General features: G+C 42.1%; 1 protein-coding gene and 1 non-coding gene across 2 annotated transcripts in view; one reads left to right on the forward strand and one right to left on the reverse strand.

The window, feature by feature from the left end:
- GCLM (glutamate-cysteine ligase modifier subunit) overlaps positions 1–988 on the forward strand; it is a 45916-nt gene extending 44928 nt beyond the window's left edge. Inside the window, exon 7 of the mRNA XM_040360001.1 lies at positions 405–988. Within this exon, the coding sequence (XP_040215935.1) occupies positions 405–577 (173 nt within the window). The 3' untranslated portion in view covers positions 578–988. The remainder of the gene's footprint in view (positions 1–404) is intronic.
- Positions 989–16336: 15348 nt separating this feature from the next.
- On the reverse strand, positions 16337–16422 carry TRNAR-UCU. Its single transcript is given in 2 exon segments — positions 16337–16372; positions 16386–16422. It is a non-coding gene; the product is annotated as a tRNA-Arg (tRNA).
- Positions 16423–18395: the final 1973 nt, after the last annotated feature.

The raw sequence follows: 18395 nt of genomic DNA on the forward strand, positions 1-18395 counted from the left end.
CTGTGCCTGAACTGCATAGGGTTTAACTGCTCATTTCCTCTAGGGGAGAAGCACCCTTGCACTCTAGCGGTCTTGAATTGGACTGTTGGGGAATGCAGTTTTCCAAAATGATCAGTTGACCTGTGCAGTGTGGGCACAGCCCTACTGTATGGGATAACTTTTCTCCTGGAGTTGGGCTTTGAATTTAAAAATGTTTTCTAGTTATAGATTTTGCACAGGAAGAGATTTCCCTGAGAACAATGCTCAATGAGACATCTGCATGACCTTCATTATGGGAATAATGGTGGTGGTTGCATGTTCATAACTAAAGATGACTGTTGGCTGTACTCTAACATTTTATCTTTTTGTAACACATTTTTTTCCTGTTTTTTTTTTTTTCTTTTCTTTTTTTTTTTACAATGCAGAAATTTTGTCTGAAGAAAGTTTTCAAGAAGTTCTGAGGGACAGTGTTGAAGGGAGTAATGCAGATGCATGGTCGCCTGTGTGGGTCCTCAGATACTCGGTCATTGTTAAAACCCGTGGGATTATCAAATCAAAAGGCTACATTGTGCAAGCAAAGAGGAAAGCTCCCCGTTAACAATTTCATCGGGACAAACCACTGAAATGTTTTACCAGACGCACACAAACGTCTTTACACATATAGATGTTCCTAAGACCAAATGACTTTGACACCAGTAGCAAAGCAATATCTGCAGCCACAATTTTTACAAGCTGCAAATGAAAATTTGAAAATATGTAAAAAGTATTTAATTTACCCTTGGGAAGCTGACAATTGAAGGGTCCATTGTGTTTTTTCACATCACTAGGTGGCTCTGTTTTAATGATTGCTAATGTTGGAGGGAACAGCCTTTTGTTCAGGGCATTACTACTAACAAAAAAAAATCTCCAGTACTTCGAGCTGCTAAATTATTTTTATTTTTATTTTGTATAATGACATGCAATGAGAATCCCCTGTTCTCCCCAGAAGTGATAAACTGATACAACCACCTTTTTAATAGCTTTTGTACATTGTGCATGCTAATTATGATATTTGTTTTCCTCGCTCGCATACAAACCCATCTGACAGTGAGACACTTGTAATACGGCATACATGTAGGCAACCATTGCTGACCTAGTAGTTGCCTGGATTCTGGGTCATTGACCCAAAGCAAAGGTGCAGCAGGGTGGGTCAAAGCTCAGATCTGCATACATGTTTTGGGTCAGTATTTCAGAAGTTACCAAAGCTAATAGATCGGCAGTCTGTCACCTTACAGTCGGAGTAATGTCACAACCCTCTTTTAGTGTAGGACACTAGCAAGCACTGGAGATTTTAGTGCCAGGTGAGTGGAAGGGGGTACTAAATGGTCAATATGGTAGTGTCTGTTTAAGCCTAAAAATGGTGCTCACTAGCTGTTATAGAACTGGATTCATTCCTATAACTGGATTTATAAAAATCCATCAAAACAAGACCAGTAAAAATGTATAATGCACAGTTGTGAAGGCAGCGTTGGAGTGCTAAAGGCCACTTGAGATGGATATGGGGGGAAATTAACAAAGAGTGGCAATCCCCTTTTGTTGGGAATATCTACTCATTGTTCTATGCTGTGACTGTTAGGGTCCTTTCACATGTCCGCTCCGTTCGTCCGCTTATTACAAGTCTGCTGACGGACTTGTAATGGTTCCCTATGGGATCGCGTCCGTTAGCGGATGGAGCATCCGCTAACGTCCGCGACCATCTGCGTCCGTCAGGATCCGCTTTTGCGGACGGAAGAAAACCCTATTTTTCTTCCGTCCTGCGGAACGGATCGGATGCAGACGGTTCCCCATAGGGGAGAGCGGAGGAGAGACGGGGTGGTCTCTGCACTGTGTGCGGGGTCCGCCGACAGCTCAGCGGGGATCCCCGCTGAGCCGACGGACACACACGGAGCGGACACAAAAACGGTCCGCTCCGTGTTAAAGAGGCCTTACTGACACAGCACAGATCAGTTCAGTTAGAGCCGCATGCTCTTATCACTCTGCCAGTTGCTCCGCTAGGAGCGGAAGGGAGGACAGTGTTTAACCCTGCCAGCTCTGTCGTACTGTGTAGTTACTGCAAAGGCAGAGAGTATGTGAGCTTTCTGCAGATGGCTCATATTCTGTATGCAAGATCCAACTTGGTGGGGATCTGCAGTGTTTTCTCTATATTGAAAACTGCCGCATTACCTTTAATTGGGTGCAGGTACTATAATGGTGGTGGTCTGATTTTTAGCGGTACTGCGACATTGCGGCGGACAGATCAGACACTTTTGACACCTTTTTGAGACCATTGACATTTATACAAAGAATAAGTGCTATAATAATGCACTGGTTATTGTGTAAATGTCACTGGCAGGAAAGGGGTTAACACTAAGGAGCAATCAAGGGGGTTAAGTGTTTTCCCTCGTGAGTTTCTTACCGTGGGTGGATGGGACTGACTGTAATTGCAAACAAACAGCGATATGTCTCTTCTCTCCTGACAGAATGAGGATTTGTGTGTTTACACACACAAATCCCCGTTCTGGTGGCCGGCAGTGCGCGCCTGCTATGGCCCTTAAAGGTTCCAAAGTACCCATATGGCGATTTGCGGGAACCTTCCACTTTGCCAACGTATATCTGCGTGAGCTGGTTGGCAAGTGGTTAAACAGGTCTATCTGCTTAATGTGGCACACGCCGCTCACACCAGTAAGCTTAGGCAGGCCATTGATGATGCAAATTTTTTTTTTTTTTCTACAACCATGGGTTGTACATTCAACACAGTAAAACAGTCAGTGTTGATGGGGGGGGGGGGGAGGGGAAATCCCTCCTGCAGAGCTATTGTGTTCTCCCAGTGGGGGGGGGGGGGAGAGACACGTTGGGAGCTGTCCCTGCCGGTAAAACACTGATTATTGCTAGTGGCTATAGCTGCTGGCAATAATTGCATGCTAGAAATCGGGCATGCTGGTTGTTCCAAAGTCAACTGATGGATCGACCTGGGTACAATCAGCCTGCCCATGGATCAAATCTGGACCGGTCTCTATTGAAGCAACTGAGATTCGAAGTGCCTATGGCCTGCTTTAGTCCATGCCCCTGTCAATCATTTTACTGCTTTAAATGAACGAGCACAAACCATCATATAACCTGCAGAGAAGAATTCTGTAACTATGGCCTCTTTTCTCTTGTAATATCCGTAATCAACTACTTGTTTTTGCGTAGGAAGCCTTATTGTAGAACGTAAACATTGCACTTTGAAGGTTAGCCTGGTTTTATTGTCCTTATCTCTGGAGCTGTACAAACTTAATATCATGACCTTAGTGCTTGGCTAGGAAAAGAAGTCTTGATAAATGTGTCAGGTTCTGAAATAATCTTTTTTTTGTTTTGTCCTTGCTTCTATTCATTGTTTATCAGTCCTACGAAATTACTGGCTGTACAATAGCTACTCGGTTACCTCCCGGATGGGCTCCTTGTATTCCAATTGAATGTCATGTGTGGCACCAGCTAGGGACTAAACAAACTTCCCTGACCCACTCACTACCTTGTCTTTGGCAGTTTGAACTTATTATGAAATCATCTGTGCAGATTTATCGCAGCGCAAAATACTTGACTGGTAATTCTAAAGAAAAGCTACTGAAACAATGCCCTTTAAATCTTTTTATGAAAAGGATTCTTGGCAGAAACTGCTGCAAAGTAAAAAAGCTGCTATAACCTTTAGACAAAGCCGACGTAATACACGTTTGTTGCATGTCGAAAGTGGAATTAGCATTTTAGATAGCTAAGGATTATTAAACATAATTGTATGTTGGAGGGACTTCCTTGACCCGCTCTGGATGATCTAGTTACCTAGGAAAGGTAGATAAAATGGATATTCTATATCGGTGTGACAGCTGTGTGTAGTAAGCCAATCGGCTTGCTCAGGCTGCTGCAGATGTTACAGTGTAAATGTTTTAAAGTGGAGTTCCACCCACAAGTGGAACTTCCACTCATTTGGCACCTTGAGGGGGGGGGGCAGATACCTGTCCCCACTCCCGGGAGTCTGGGCCACGGCAAATTACGTCAGCGGCTCGGCTCCTTCCCCTGCTGCCAGGCCAGTAGAGCACAGCGGTGCCCCACACATGCGCAGTAGGGACCCGGCGTGAAGCCGTAATGCTGCACTGTCAGATTCCCTTTACCCACAATGGATGGGAACATTAGCTGCGGTGCCAACATCGCTGGACTCCAGGACAGGTAGTTGTCCTATTAATTCTTTTCATTTTTCAGCAGTGGGCAGACCTTCTCTTTTTTAAGTTTGATCTTGTTCATATGGTTATTTGTTTTTATATGGCTGACTTTATGTATATGTAAACCAAACAGGGTGCCAGAATCCTGCAGCACCAAAATGGTAAAAGATATTGTATTATATCATCAAAGATGTATATGTATGTAGTTGATTTAAAAAAAAAATTGTAGAGCTCTAAATTATTTGCGTTTGTGGGTGATCTGTTGCTTTAATTTTTTTTTTTTTTTTAAAGGAGTTTTTGTTCTAAAAAATGGTGTTGTGTTTTTAAGAAAAAAAAAGGTTAACGTGTAAAGGTGTTGCATACACTCAGTAAATCTGACCTGTACTGAACAAAATCAGCTGGAATCTGGTTGCTATGGGCACCACCTCTGTTTAGTGTGTGTGTGTGTTGTTTTTGTTTTTTATTTGATATATTATATAATTTTTTTACACATTATCCCAGTTGTTACATGTTGCAATGTGACCATACAAACCTTGTGCTATTAACTTTAGTTTTACCAAAGTTGTGTAATGAGAATCTACCTATTCTATCCAATCAATTTGTATCAAATCAGACAGGTCCTTGCTCTACTACATAGTTGGTAGATCTTTTGGAGATTGTACAATCAGTTTGTATCATGTCTGTGTGGTCAGCTTTGTGTGTAGGCTGTAGCAATATTCAGTCTACCAATTGGTCAGGGATCACATTTTAAAGGAAAACTTTACTGAAGACACACAGGAGTTGTCATAGCTGACCACTTGACAGTACTAGTTCCCTGGCTGCCATGCTGATCACTGAAATCCGTACAACAGGACCCACTGAAATCTGTACAACAGGACCCACTAACAGGCCAGGTTTGCGAGATAACTGCAGCACATCACAGGTGATACCATTTGCTGCTCCGTGATGCATCTCTCCAAGGTCATACTTAAAATCTGGCCTTTTAGTGGGTCCTGAAGACAGAAGTTGTGAACCACTGCCTTACAACATTCTACATCTCTGATCTGGAACAAGATGACTTGTGACTAGAGACGCACCAAAATTTTGGCAGTCAAAAAATTGTGTTTTTGGCATTTTGCCATTCTAGAAAAAGGTGCCAATACTGGTGTCGACGCTTTTACCACAATTTTACTGTGCTTATTTGTGTGTGTGTGTGTGTGTGTGTGTGTGTGTGTGTGTGTGTGTGTGTGTTTTTCTTTTCCATAGGTCATGTGACTCAAACGTAACACGGGTGCGTTATTGATGCGTTTACTGCATCTTCAATGCATTTTTAACAGGGAGGTGTGTGTTTTGTCGGGGTTCTTTCTGACCAAAAATATATATATATTTTTTTTCACGATCGTGTGTAGGCAAGGCCGTTTTAATGATCGGGTTGAAAAAAACTTTTTTTTTTTTCTAGACCCTTAAAAACTTTTTTTTTTACAACCTGAAAAACTGTTGTGTGTATGCGGCATGAGGCTTCATTCGCATGGTAAAAATTGTTCCACCTGCAGCAAGAATCCAGCAAGCTCAATGTACAGGTGGATGTGGATATTTGCAGCTGCTAAGCCTGTACATAGCAATGACAGGCTGACAGTAGCTGCAAACATCTGCTGAAGTTCAGATGTAATCACACAGCCAGGGATTATCTGTGGTTGGGGACCGCTGATCACTTTTTGTGCAGCTGAGACACTTTTCACAATGGAGGATCACTGTTTTCCTGAGGCCAGTAATGCACACTCTAAGTTGCATGGTTGTCTGCAGTCCTGCTCAAGGGAGAATGCATGAGCAGCATACAGACAACTTCCGTGTAGCTGAACCACCAAAGGTCAGTGTTTTTTGGCTTCATCACCAGTGACGTCATTGATCTGGCAACAGAATACAGCTGGCGGTTGAACATTTTCATACTGTGTACACTGTGCCTAGTTTACAATGCATACGTTTGACTGCTGCAGTGTATCCCAAGCTGACGGTTTATCATAGTAGAAGCTTTAGTCTAGCAAGAGCGGAAGACTCCAAGATATAGAACGATGATATAATTGGCTTAAACATTTTATTTATGATCCTTCCTCTCACACCTCTTTACCATATGCACACATTAAAAAGCTACCCCTCAAGAGCCCTAACTACTAAACAGGCCATGGCACATTCAGCCACATGTACACGGACACAGACTAATGACTGTACCTGGCTCTTGCACTACTATTGCCCCTTTATGGGTATGCCTCACTTACACAAAACCATGACCAGAGAGCACATGTTGCAATGTGCATGAAACGGAGCCTACATTGTGATGTACAATGAAGATAAGAGCCCGTAATCGCTGACTGTGGGCAAGTCAGAGTGCCATGAGAGGTGTTGTTAATAAATCTATTTTTAAGGGCCTGACGGGCATTTTCACATTTAAGATTTCTAGTATATTTTCTGGAATCCAAATGAACCTAGCTTCTCAACATGCCTGAGAAAATATTTGAGGCCTAATGTCTTTGTATAGGAGTGTCCTTTTTTGTTAAGTGTAGATGAATGGATATTAATTGCTTTATTGTACTGGAGGTATATAATAATTGGCTTCTAATTGGTTGCATTGCATTTTGTGATCAGACTGTACTAATGAGCAGGGGGGGGGGGGCACATTGCAATAGTTGGCTATATACTGTATATCATTGTAGATTAGCTGCTATACTGCTATTATAGTAGACTAAAGCGTTTTAAGAAAAAAAGTTTCTCCAGTAGATGTCACAAAATGATTTGATTCTTTTATGTATTTGTTTTAATTTTGAAATATTTATGTTCTGTGAGCTTCATGTATGTTCTAAATAAAAGGCCACTAAACCTGGGATGTTCCCACCTTGATTGTTTGTTTAACTTACAGATGACTTTAATAAAGGAAACCTGTCTTTAGGAAATGATGTGAGTTGTGGTTATTGACCAGTTGGCTTTGCTAGTTGCCTGGCAATTTATAATCTACCTTCAAAAATTGTAATCCTGATTAATAAAAAAAAGAAAAAAAAGTGTGGTGACTTGTTTGAATGTCGGCTTGGATATTTCCTGTGTAGTGCTACCCCTTAAGGAGCCTCTGAGTTTTTGAGTCCCCCCTCTAGTCTGCACAGCCAGGCAACACACATTTTCCACACTTTCATCTAATGTCAGTAACCAGTCCATGGGCTTGTTTTTTTTAGGGATTTCAACTTGGATAGGGTAAAAGGAGTACATGGGATATCCAACTTCACTTGCAACGAAACTTTGAGGACGACAACGTTTTCCTATTTCTGTACAAAAATACACAAAGATGTATCCTGGACTTTCTAATCCCTGAGTTGCCTGTGTCTCTTGACAGATCGGTAACAGTCTCTCTAAGGAGCACTCGGTCCCCTCTAACCCTTTCGCTGTCAGGTCAGTATGTCTTACAGTCCTGACAGATGGAGGTTTCACACACTCCGAAGGCTACAGGCACCGGGATTGTATGTAAAACGGATGGGCATTTTATATTTTAAATTTTATTCTCTACCTGTCTGGATGCATTTGTGTGGCTGCGCTGCTACAAGATTGCATCCAGCGCATAGAAAATATAGGGTACTGAAGTTTTGTTATTTCACAGGCGTGCGCAAATTTATAAGTGGTTGTAAAGGCAGGTTTTTTATCTTGATTCATTCTATGCATCAAGATAAAAAGCCTTCTGTGTGCAGCAGCCCCTCTAATACTTACTTACCCGAGCCCCATCTCGATTCAGCGATGTTGCACAAGAGTTGGCTGTCTGGGACTCTCCCTCCTCAGTGGCTGAGACGGCAGCGAAGTGCCATCAGCTTCCACTGCTGTCCATCAGTCTGTGAGCCAATGAAGTGAGAGAGGGGGCTGAATGGACACACAGCTGTGGCTCACCTCGGGTGTCCCCATAACAGGCTGCTTGCTGTAGGGGTCACTCAACAGGATAGAGAGCCAAAGAGGGATCCGCAAAGAGGATGAACTGGGCTGCTCTGTGCAAAACCCAACTGCACAGAGCTGGAAAGTATAACATGTTTGTTATTTTTAACCGCTTCCCGACCGCCGCATGTAGATTTACGTCGGCAGAATGGCATGTACAGGCACATTGGCGTACCTGTACGTCCCTGCCTTTCCGGGGGTCCGATCGGGACCCCCCCCCCCCCCCCTACATGCGGCAGTCGGGTTCCCTCGGGGAACGATCCGGGACGACGGTGCGGCTATTCGTTTATAGCCGCTCCGTCGCGATCGCTCCCCGGAGCTGAAGAACGGGGAGAGCCGTGTGTAAACACGGCTTCCCCGTGCTTCACTGTGGTGGCGTATCGATCGAGTCATCCCTTTTATAGGGAGACTCGATCGATGTCAGTCCTACAGCCACACCCCCCTACAGTTGTAAACACACACTAGGTGAACACTAAATCTTACAGCGCCCCCTGTGGTTAACTCCCAAACTGCAACTGTCATTTTCACAATAAACAATGCAATTTAAATGCATTTTTTGCTGTGAAAATGACAAATGTCCCAAAAATGTGTCAAAATTGTCCGAAGTGTCCGCCATAATGTCGCAGTCACGGAAAAAAAAACGCTGATCGCCGCCATTAGTAGTAAAAATAATAAAAATGCAATAAAACTATCCCCTTTTTTGTAAACGCTATAAATTTTGCGCAAACCAACCGATAAACGATTATTGCGATTTTTTTTTTTTTTTTTTTTTTTTTTTAACCAAAAAAAGGTAGAATACGTATCGGCCTAAACTGAGGAAAAATGTTTTTTATATATTTTTTTGGAGGGATATTTATTATAGCAACAAGTAAAAAATATTGCATTTTTTTCAAAATTGTCGCTCTATTTTTGTTTATAGCGCAAAAAATAAAAACCGCAGAGGTGATCAAATACCACCAAAAGAAAGCTCCATTTGTGGGGAAAAAAGGACGCCAATTTTGTTTGGGAGCCACGTCGCACGACCGCGCAATTGTCTGTTAAAGCGACACAGTGCCGAATTGTAAAAACCTCTTGGGTCATTTAGCAGCATATTGGTCCGGTCCTTAAGTGGTTAAACAACCCCTTAAGTGTCTATTTTAATTTATTTTTTATGAAAGGCAAATCCATTTTGCACTACAAGTGCACTTATAAGTGCAGTCGCTATAGATCTGAGGGGAAGCTCTGCTTATTTTATCATCCATACATGAAAAAAAAAACACACGCAAGCATTTTTGCTTGCACAAGTGCGCTTGCAGTGCAAAGTGGATTTGCCTTTTGTAAATAACCCCCAAAGTATCACTTTAAGGTTTGACATGTTGGGTATCTATTTACTTGGTGCAACCTTTACCCAAATTTTTGGTAACTTTTTTTTTGTGTTGCCAATAAAACTGCTTTTATATTGTTTCCTAGATGTTTTTTGTGGTAATATCTATCAAGTGACATAAATTTTATTCTCCTTGGTGTCTGATTCCAGAATTTTTTTGGGGGGCAGTGAAAGGGTTAAATGAACCTCCTCAGACCTCAGCTAGAAACTACCAGCCCACCTGGCTGCCTTTAAGAGTATCCCAGAGTAAGGGGTTCCAGAACAGACCATCTCACACACTAATGCTTCCAACACAGACAACTTTAACATTGAGCTGCTTTCACGCTAAAGCAAAATGCCTGAAAGGCTCACGAAAACTAATTTCCATTAGAATCAAATAATGCTTTCACAATGATGTGGTGAAAACGCCTGCAAGCAGCATTTTTGGAGCGCTAAAAAAAGCGCCTCAAACACTCCCCCATTTACTTGAAAAGGAAGCGTCTGAAAAATGCACAAAAAGTCTTTCAAAAGCGCCTAGTGTTTTATGGGCAGTTTTCAACCACCTCAGTGTGAAAGCAGCCACAATCTTCCACCCCACTCCCCTTCTAGCCAGGCTCCTCAATATTTATGGGCAGGTTCAGCTACCCTGCCAGGCCTCCTGCCTGGGTATTTTGCCAGTTTCTCATAAGTATTCAGATCAGCACCTTCTGACCTCTGGTCCCTCCCCCAGTTTCTTACATGCTGTCTGACTATTGGGGAGGGAGAATGATAACCTTCTCCTGCTGGCAAGTGACCATCTCCTTCTCACCCTGGGCCCCCAGAACTTCTTTCAGGTGTGGGGCAGAGGTCTTGAACCCTCTGTCTGTCCGGTTGCCAGCGCTTCCGCTGCTGCTGGCAGGAAATTCCAGGTCCCTGTCTTCTCTCAGGAAGGCTGAAGCTGTTGGTGCTGAGCAGAGCTCAGTTATGTTCTGCCCTGATGCCAGCTCTTCTGCTGGAGGCTCACCCCATTGTTCTTCCTCAGAAAAGTCGATTAAATCACTAGTCTCTGGAATTGCTGAAAATCCAGGGCACTACATCCCTGCGGGGAGACGATGTGAACGTTCACAGTGTCTCCCCGCAGGGATGTAGTCCCAAGAAAGGGGGTGAGCATGCTGACTAACCTCCAGCCAGAACGTCTCGGTTGATGGGGGCAAGCTTACTGAGGAGGAACAGGAAGTGAGAAATTCTGACAGAAAAAAAAAACATTTAGAAGGGAAATTGAAGGAAAAGGTAAGTGAACCAACAATGCACTAGCTTAAAGGAACCTATTTAAAAAATAAAAAGCAAACCTTTACAACCCCTTTAAACATAAAATGCAACAATACATTTGCCAATAAAGATATGCATGTGATATTATTAATAAAAATTGAGTGAAATAAAGTACATAGCATATATCATTAATTCTTAATCTTGATAGCAGAGAAGAGATTCCTTCACTGTTTACATGATAAAAACACCCAAAGGTCTCAGATATGAAAACTGCTCACCAGATGGATATGTTCTCTTTACTTAAAAAGACAGCCTAATGCTCAGTAGGGAAATCATAATGTATACCGTTGGTTAATGGATAAATCCTCCATGCTATGTCCTCTCCTCTGAGTTATCTCAGAAGGAAACAAATGAACAATCCATAACGCAATACTGTATTTATTTAAAATAGTACAAACAAAATAAGAGGGGTGCCTGCTTACATTAAAGGAGTTGTAAAGGGGAAAAAAATGTTGCCTAAAATTAATGTCTGCAAGGTAGACAGAATAGTGTAATGATTCTGTTAAAAAAAAGAGTAAATACCTATTAAACTCCTTCATCTATATCACCTCCGGCGTTCTAGTTTCTGTTCTCTCATTCACTTCCTGGTTTGCGGCGCTCGTTCATGTAAGAACTACATTTCCCAGTATGCATTGCACCGCATACTAGCTCATAATGAAATACTTACCTTAGAATGAGGCATCGGTAACTCACCTGGTCCACGCCGAGGTAGCTGACATGTTGTCTCAGCGTGTCTTCCGGGTATCGCGGCTCCAGCGCTGTGAGCAGCTGGAGTCACAATGTCGCCGCATGCGTGCCCACCCTGCTCACCGTCCTGCTGTACACCAGATGTGATGTGTGCACCAGACACTTCCAGAACATGAACACATGAACCGGAAGTGACTGCTGATGACGTCTTTCTGGTTCGCTTGTTGGTCTTCCAGTGCATCCTGGGATACCTCATAACCCACAAAACCTCCATACAGCTAAAGCTGAAAATTGATCTATTTTTAGATCCTCCATCTAACTATTTGGACCTGGATCTAAAAATAGATTGAGGATCTAAAATAGGGTCGAACTGTTTGGACCTGGATCTAAAAATAGAATGAGCTGTATAGACCTGGATCTAAAAAAAAGGTCAAACTGTCTTTATGAGGTCTTTATACACAGGGTGTCAGGAACCCCTTATGACCTGCACTCTTAACCATAGTATGTGAGATCTTTGTACACAGGTTGTCAGGGGACCCTTTGCTCTGCCCTCTCCCAGTCAGTGTCAGGGTATCATCTACACCAGTCAGCCCAGCTCCTCAACACACAGTCATTGCACTTGTTCTCATAAGAGTTGATGAGGCTGTTGCACAGTGGGGTAGGCAGAGACCTCTTCCTCAGCCCTAAGCCGCCGGACCTTCCTATGAGTGCCGAGCTTTCTTCTGGAAAACAGAGCCTGGACAGACTGCTACCCCCCACCAGTCCCTGGTGCAGCAGCCCAGCTGAAGAGGAACTATATGGGGAGGAAGAAAAAGACGAGGAGATGGAGTACAGGCCTGTTCCACCTCCTGCCCCGTGAGCTGCTGAGACTGCCGGCCCTGAGGTCATGATCCGACCAAGGGATGCTCAGGCCTGGTACATTCTTCTGTTCACCAGATGCAGAACAATAAAGTGTCAACAAGAGAACCACTTCCAGCCTTAAACTCCTCGATCTAAAAATAGATTGAGCTGTTTAGACCTGGATCTAAGAATAGATCAAGCTGTTTAGACCTTGATCTAAAAATAGATTGAGCTGTATAGACCTGGATCTAAAAATAGATGAATTTTTAGATCTAGGTCTAAACAGCTCAATCTCTTTTTAGATCAAGGTCTATACAGCTCAATCTATTTTTAGATCCAGGTCTAAACAGCTCGATCTATTTTTAGATCCTCAAACTGTTTAGACCTGGATCTAAAAATAGATTGAGGATCTAAAAATAGATCGAGCTGCTTAGACCTGAATCTAAAAAAAAATTGAGGATCTAAAAATAGATCGAACTATATAGACCTGGATCTAAAAATAGATTGAGGATCTAAAAATAGATCAAGCTGTTTAGACCAGTATCTAAAAATAGATCTAGCTATTTAGACATAGATCTAAAAATAGATTGAGGATCTAAAAATAGATCGAGCTGTTTAGACCTGGATCTAAAAATAGATTGAGGATCTAAAAATAGATCGAGCTGTTTAGACCTGGATCTAAAAATAGATCGAGCTATTTAGACAGATCTAAAAATAGATTGAGGATCCAAAAATAGATCGAGCTGTTTAGCCCCCGGATCTAAAAATAGATTGAGCAGTTTAGATTTGGATCTAAAAATAGATGGAGCGGTTTGGACCTGGATCTAAAAATAGCTTGAGGATCTAAAAATAGATCGAACTATATAGACCTGGATCTAAGAATAGATTGAGGATCTAAAAAAAGATTGAGCTGTATAGAACTGGATCTGAAAATAGATTGTGGGGCAGATCCACAAAGAGAGTATGCCGGCGTATCTACTGATACGCCGGCGTACTTTCAAATTTCCCGCGTCGTATCTTTGTTTTGAATCCTCAAGATACGACGGCATCTGGGTTAGATCCGACAGGCGTACGTCTTCGGATCTAAGATGCAATTCTTCGGCGTCCGCTGGGTGGCGTTCCCGTTGTTTTCCGCGTTGAATATGCAAATTCGCTATTTCCGACGATCCACGAACGTACGAACGGCCGTCGCATTTTTTTACGTCGTCTCTAGTCGGCTTTTTTCGGCGTATAGTTAAAGCTGCTATTTGGTGGCGTACTCAATGTTAAGGAATGGCCGTCGTTCCCGCGTATAATTTGAAAAATTTAATTTCGTTTGCGTAAGTCGTCCGTGAATCGGGCTGGACGTCATTTACGTCCACGTCACAAAAAATTACGTCCTTGCGACGTCATTTAGCGCAATGCACGGCGGGAAATTTAGGAACGGAGCATGCGCAGTTCGTTCGGCGCGGGGACGCGCTTCATTGAAATGTAACACGCCCCCTACTCGCCGATTTGAATTACGCGTCGTTACGCCGCCAGAGATAGACTACGCCACCGTAACTTACGGTGCAAAATCTTTATGGATTCGAACCAAACTGAAGTAAGGTACGGCGGCGTAGCGTATCTCAGATACGCTGCGCCGGGGCAGATCTTTGTGGATCTGCCCCTGAGGATCTAAAAATAGATCAAGCTGTTTAGACCTGATCTAAAAATAGATTGAGCTGTTTAGACCTGGATCTAAAAATAGATTGAGGATCTAAAAATGGATCAAGCTGTTTAGACCTGGATCTAAAAATAGATTGAGGATCTAAAAATAGATCAAGCTGTTTAGACCTGGATCTAAAAATAGATTGAGCTGTATAGATCTGGATCTAAAAATAGATTGAGGATCTAAAAATAGATTTAGCTGTTTAGACCTGGACCTAAAAATAGATTGAGGATCTAAAAATAGATCGAGCTGTTTAGACCTGGATCTAAAAATAGATTGAGGATCTCAAAATAGATCAAGCTGTTTAGCCCCCGGATCTAAAAATAGATTAAGCTGTTTAGACCTGGATCTAAAAATAGATGGAGTGGTTTGGACCTCGATCTAAAAATAGATTGAGGATCTAAAAATAGATCAAGTTGTTTAGACCTGGATCTAAAAATAGATTGAGCTGTTTAGACCTGGATCTAAAAAAAAGATTGAGGATCTAAAAATAGATCAAGCTGTTTAGACCTGGATCTAAAAATAGATCGAGCTGTTTAGACCTAGAACTAAAAATAGATTGAGGATCTAAAAATAGATCTAGCTGTTTAGACCTGGATCTAAAAATAGATTGTGGATCTAAAAATAGATCAAGCTGGTTAGCCCCGGTTCTAAAAATAGATTGAGCTGTTGAGACCTGGATGTAAAAATAGATTGAGGATCTAAGAATAAATGGAACGGTTTAGACCTGGATATAAAAATAGATCAAACTATATAGACCTGGATCTAAAAATAGATTGAGTATCTAAAAATAGACACAGGAGCTAAATATAGGTCAAACTGTTTAGACCTGGATCTAAAAATAGATTGAGCTTTATAGACCAGGATCGAAAAATAGATTTAGCTGTTTAGACCTGGATCTAAAAATAGATTGAGGATCGAAAAATAGATCAAGCTGTTTAGACCTGAATCTAAAAATAGATTGAGGATCTAAAAATAGATTGCGCTGTATAGACCTAGATCTAAAAATACATTGAGGATCTAAAAATAGATCAAGCTGTTTAGACCTGGATCTAAAAATAGATTTAGCTGTTTCGACCTGGATCTAAAAATAGATTGAGCTGTTTAGACCTGGATCTAAAAATAGATCAAGCTGTTTAGATCTGGATCTAAAAATAGATTGAGCTGTTTAGACCTGGATCTAAAAATAGATCAAGCTGTTTAGATCTGGATCTAAAAATAGATAGAGCTGTTTAGACCTGGAACTAAAAATAGATTGAGGATCTAAAAATAGATCGAGCTGTTTAGACCTGGATCTAAAAATAGATTGCGGATCTAAAAATAGATCAAGCTGTTTAGCCCCGGATCTAAAAATAGATCGAGCTGTTTAGACCTGGATCTAAAAATAGATTGAGGATCTAAAAATAGATCAAGCTGTTTAGACCTGGATCTTAAAATAGATCGAGCTGTTTAGACCTGGATCTAAATGAGACTCGGCTGATCACAAATTGGAGTAAGGGGTCGATCCCTAACCCCTTACCACGTGATCAGCTGTCAGCCAATGACAGCTGATCATGTGATGTAAACAGAGCTGGTAATCGGCTATTTTTCTAGCCGATCACTGGCGGCTGTCAGAGGGACATCGGTCCCGATGAAGGAGAGGTGCCACCTGAATAACAGTGCATCCTACCAGTGACCACCAGTGTCACCTATCAGTGCCCACAGTGCCACCCATCAGTGTCCACGACCAGTGCCCATCAGGGCCACCTTATCTGTCCCCATCAGTGCCGCCTTATCTGTCCCCATCAGTGCCCACCAGTGCCGCCTCATCAGCACATATCAATAAAGGAGAAAATTTACATGTTTGCAAAATTTTATAACAAACTATGAAACATGTTTTTTTGTTTGTTCAGCAAAAAATAAAAACCCCAGCGGTGATTAATTACCACCAAAAGAAAACTCTATTTGTGTGAAAATGATAAAAATTTCATTTGGGTACAGCGCAATTGTCATTCAAAGTGCGTCAGCGTGGAAAGCTGAAAATTGGTCTGGGCAGGAGGGGGGGGGGGGGTTTAAGTGCCCAGTAATGAAGTGGTTAAATAGCAATTGATCAAACTAACAGCAACAAAACATCACCAACATAAATAGGCTGCTGTCAGAGCTGCAGAATAAAAGCTGCAGTATGGAGACAGTCCTAACCATGTCATCCGGATTGTAAATCCGCTTTTTATCTGATCTTGTGTGCCAGCAACTCTCACAACTCTATGACTTGATTAAAATACAAACACTTACTACTCCACCATACACAGTCATGAATTAATACATTAATCTATCTTGAGGATGAAAAAATAAATAAAATATCGACTCCGCCGGGACTCGAACCCGGAACCTTTGAATACCTTCACTCCTCTAGAAGTCCAATGCGCTATCCATTGCGCCACGGAGCCACCTGTTGGCTATATAAGAAACACTGTTCATCTCATTGACGTTTTATGGCCACTAAAAGGAAAAAATAATAAGTCTGGCACTTCAAGAAATACAGCGGCCGCGATAGTCGGAGTTCTGTCATCTCCTCGCTGCACAGTCTGGAAGCCAGCCGGAGTTGTGAGCTCTGTGTACCATTCCCCCGACACGGACACTCACTCCGTTCTGATATCGCAACAGGATAAAAAGAACTGAGCATGCGCATTGGTTCACGTCGGTCATTCCCCGACACGAACACTCACTCCGTTCTGATTTCGGAACAGGAAAAAGAACAGAGCATGCGCATTGGTTCACATCGGTAGCGTTCAATGCGCACGCGTGTGTTTTTGAACGCCTTATGGTTGCATTTATGTTGAGGAAATGTATGTTTCTGTTTCCATATAACAGCGACCAAAGTTTTGGTTCTTTTTCTTTGTTTCTGCTATAAAATGTTGTGTTTGTGGGGGTGGATTAAGAAGACCTACCTTGAGCTGTGTTTTTTTTTTTTTCGACACTGCCTTTTATGCCTAATACTGTACTTAGATTACGCCCTCTGCTTTATGTTTATCTTGTTGTCAGTTGGAGATTCCCCAAGGTCTCGGAGAGGAGCTGCAGTGTGTCTGGATGAAGTCTGATAGCCTTGGGCGTTCTTGCACTTTTTCATGAATAGAAGTTTCCCATAGTTCCACCTCTGGTTGTTTTTCCATCTGTGCCTAAAGGGCACTTTTTGCGATATTTCTTTTATGTTTTTTATTTATAACTTTTTTCAGCTATAACAAAATAATTTTTATTTTACAAATAAACATGTATTTACAGGAAACACTCTTGAGAAAGGATTCCCAAAGCACTATAGATTTTCTACACTTCCTTAAATCAGTGCACTAACCCATTGTAACCAATGAGATGTCAGTTAAACAGTGTTGAATCAGTAAAAAAAAAATGGAATCCAATTAGTTCCAGTTGCTAACTGCCTTTTGCATGCAGCCATTGCACTTTGAGGCCCCGTTCACACAGGTGCGACGTCCTGTGATTAGACAGCTCCAAATCGCATGACAAGTCGCTCCCTATTGTCAGCAATGGAACTGTTCGAATCGATGCAACGCCAACTTTGCGATGCAGCACCGATTTAACCACTTCAGCCCCGGAAGAATTGACTGCTCAATGACCGGGCCATTTTTTGCAATTCAGCACTGTGCACAAATAGAGCTTTCTTTTGGTGGTATTTGATTATCTCTGCGATTTTAATTTTTTGCGCTATAAACAAAAAAAGAGCGACAATTTTGAAAAAAATTGTTTGTACTATTTGCTATGATAAATATCCCGAATTTTTGTTAAAAAATGCAATTTTTTTGCAGTTTAGGTATTCTTCTACATATTTTTGGCAATAAAAGTCACAATAGGCATATATTGATTGGTTTGCGCAAAAGTTATAGGGCCAGATCCAGAGAGAATTGGATCCGCGCAGCGTATCAGAGATACGCTACGCCGCCGTACCTTACCTGGCGGAATTTCGAATCCTCAACGATTTTGCGCCGTAAGTTACGGCGGCGTAGTGTATTTCTAGCGGCGGAATTCAAATCGGTGATCAGGGGGCGGGTTTCATTTAAATGAAGCGCGTCCCCGCGCCGAATGAACTGCGCATGCGTCGTCCAGAAATTTCCCGCCGTGCTTTGCGTGAAATGACGTCGCAACAATGTCATTTTTTTAACTTAGACGTGAGTTACGTCCATCCCTATTCACGGACGACTTCCGAAAAAAAAATATTCAAATTTCGACGCGGGAACAACGGCCATACTTAACATGGCAAGTCTATCTATACGCCGCAAAATACCTGCTTTAACTATACGCCGGAAAAAGCCGACTACAGACGACGTTAGAAAATGCGACTGCCGCACGTACGTTCGTGGATCGTCGTAAATCGCTAATTTGCATACCTGACGCGGAAAACTACGCTAAC

The sequence above is a fragment of the Rana temporaria genome, chromosome 7 (genome assembly GCF_905171775.1).
Source record: "Rana temporaria chromosome 7, aRanTem1.1, whole genome shotgun sequence".
Lineage (NCBI taxonomy): Eukaryota > Metazoa > Chordata > Amphibia > Anura > Ranidae > Rana > Rana temporaria.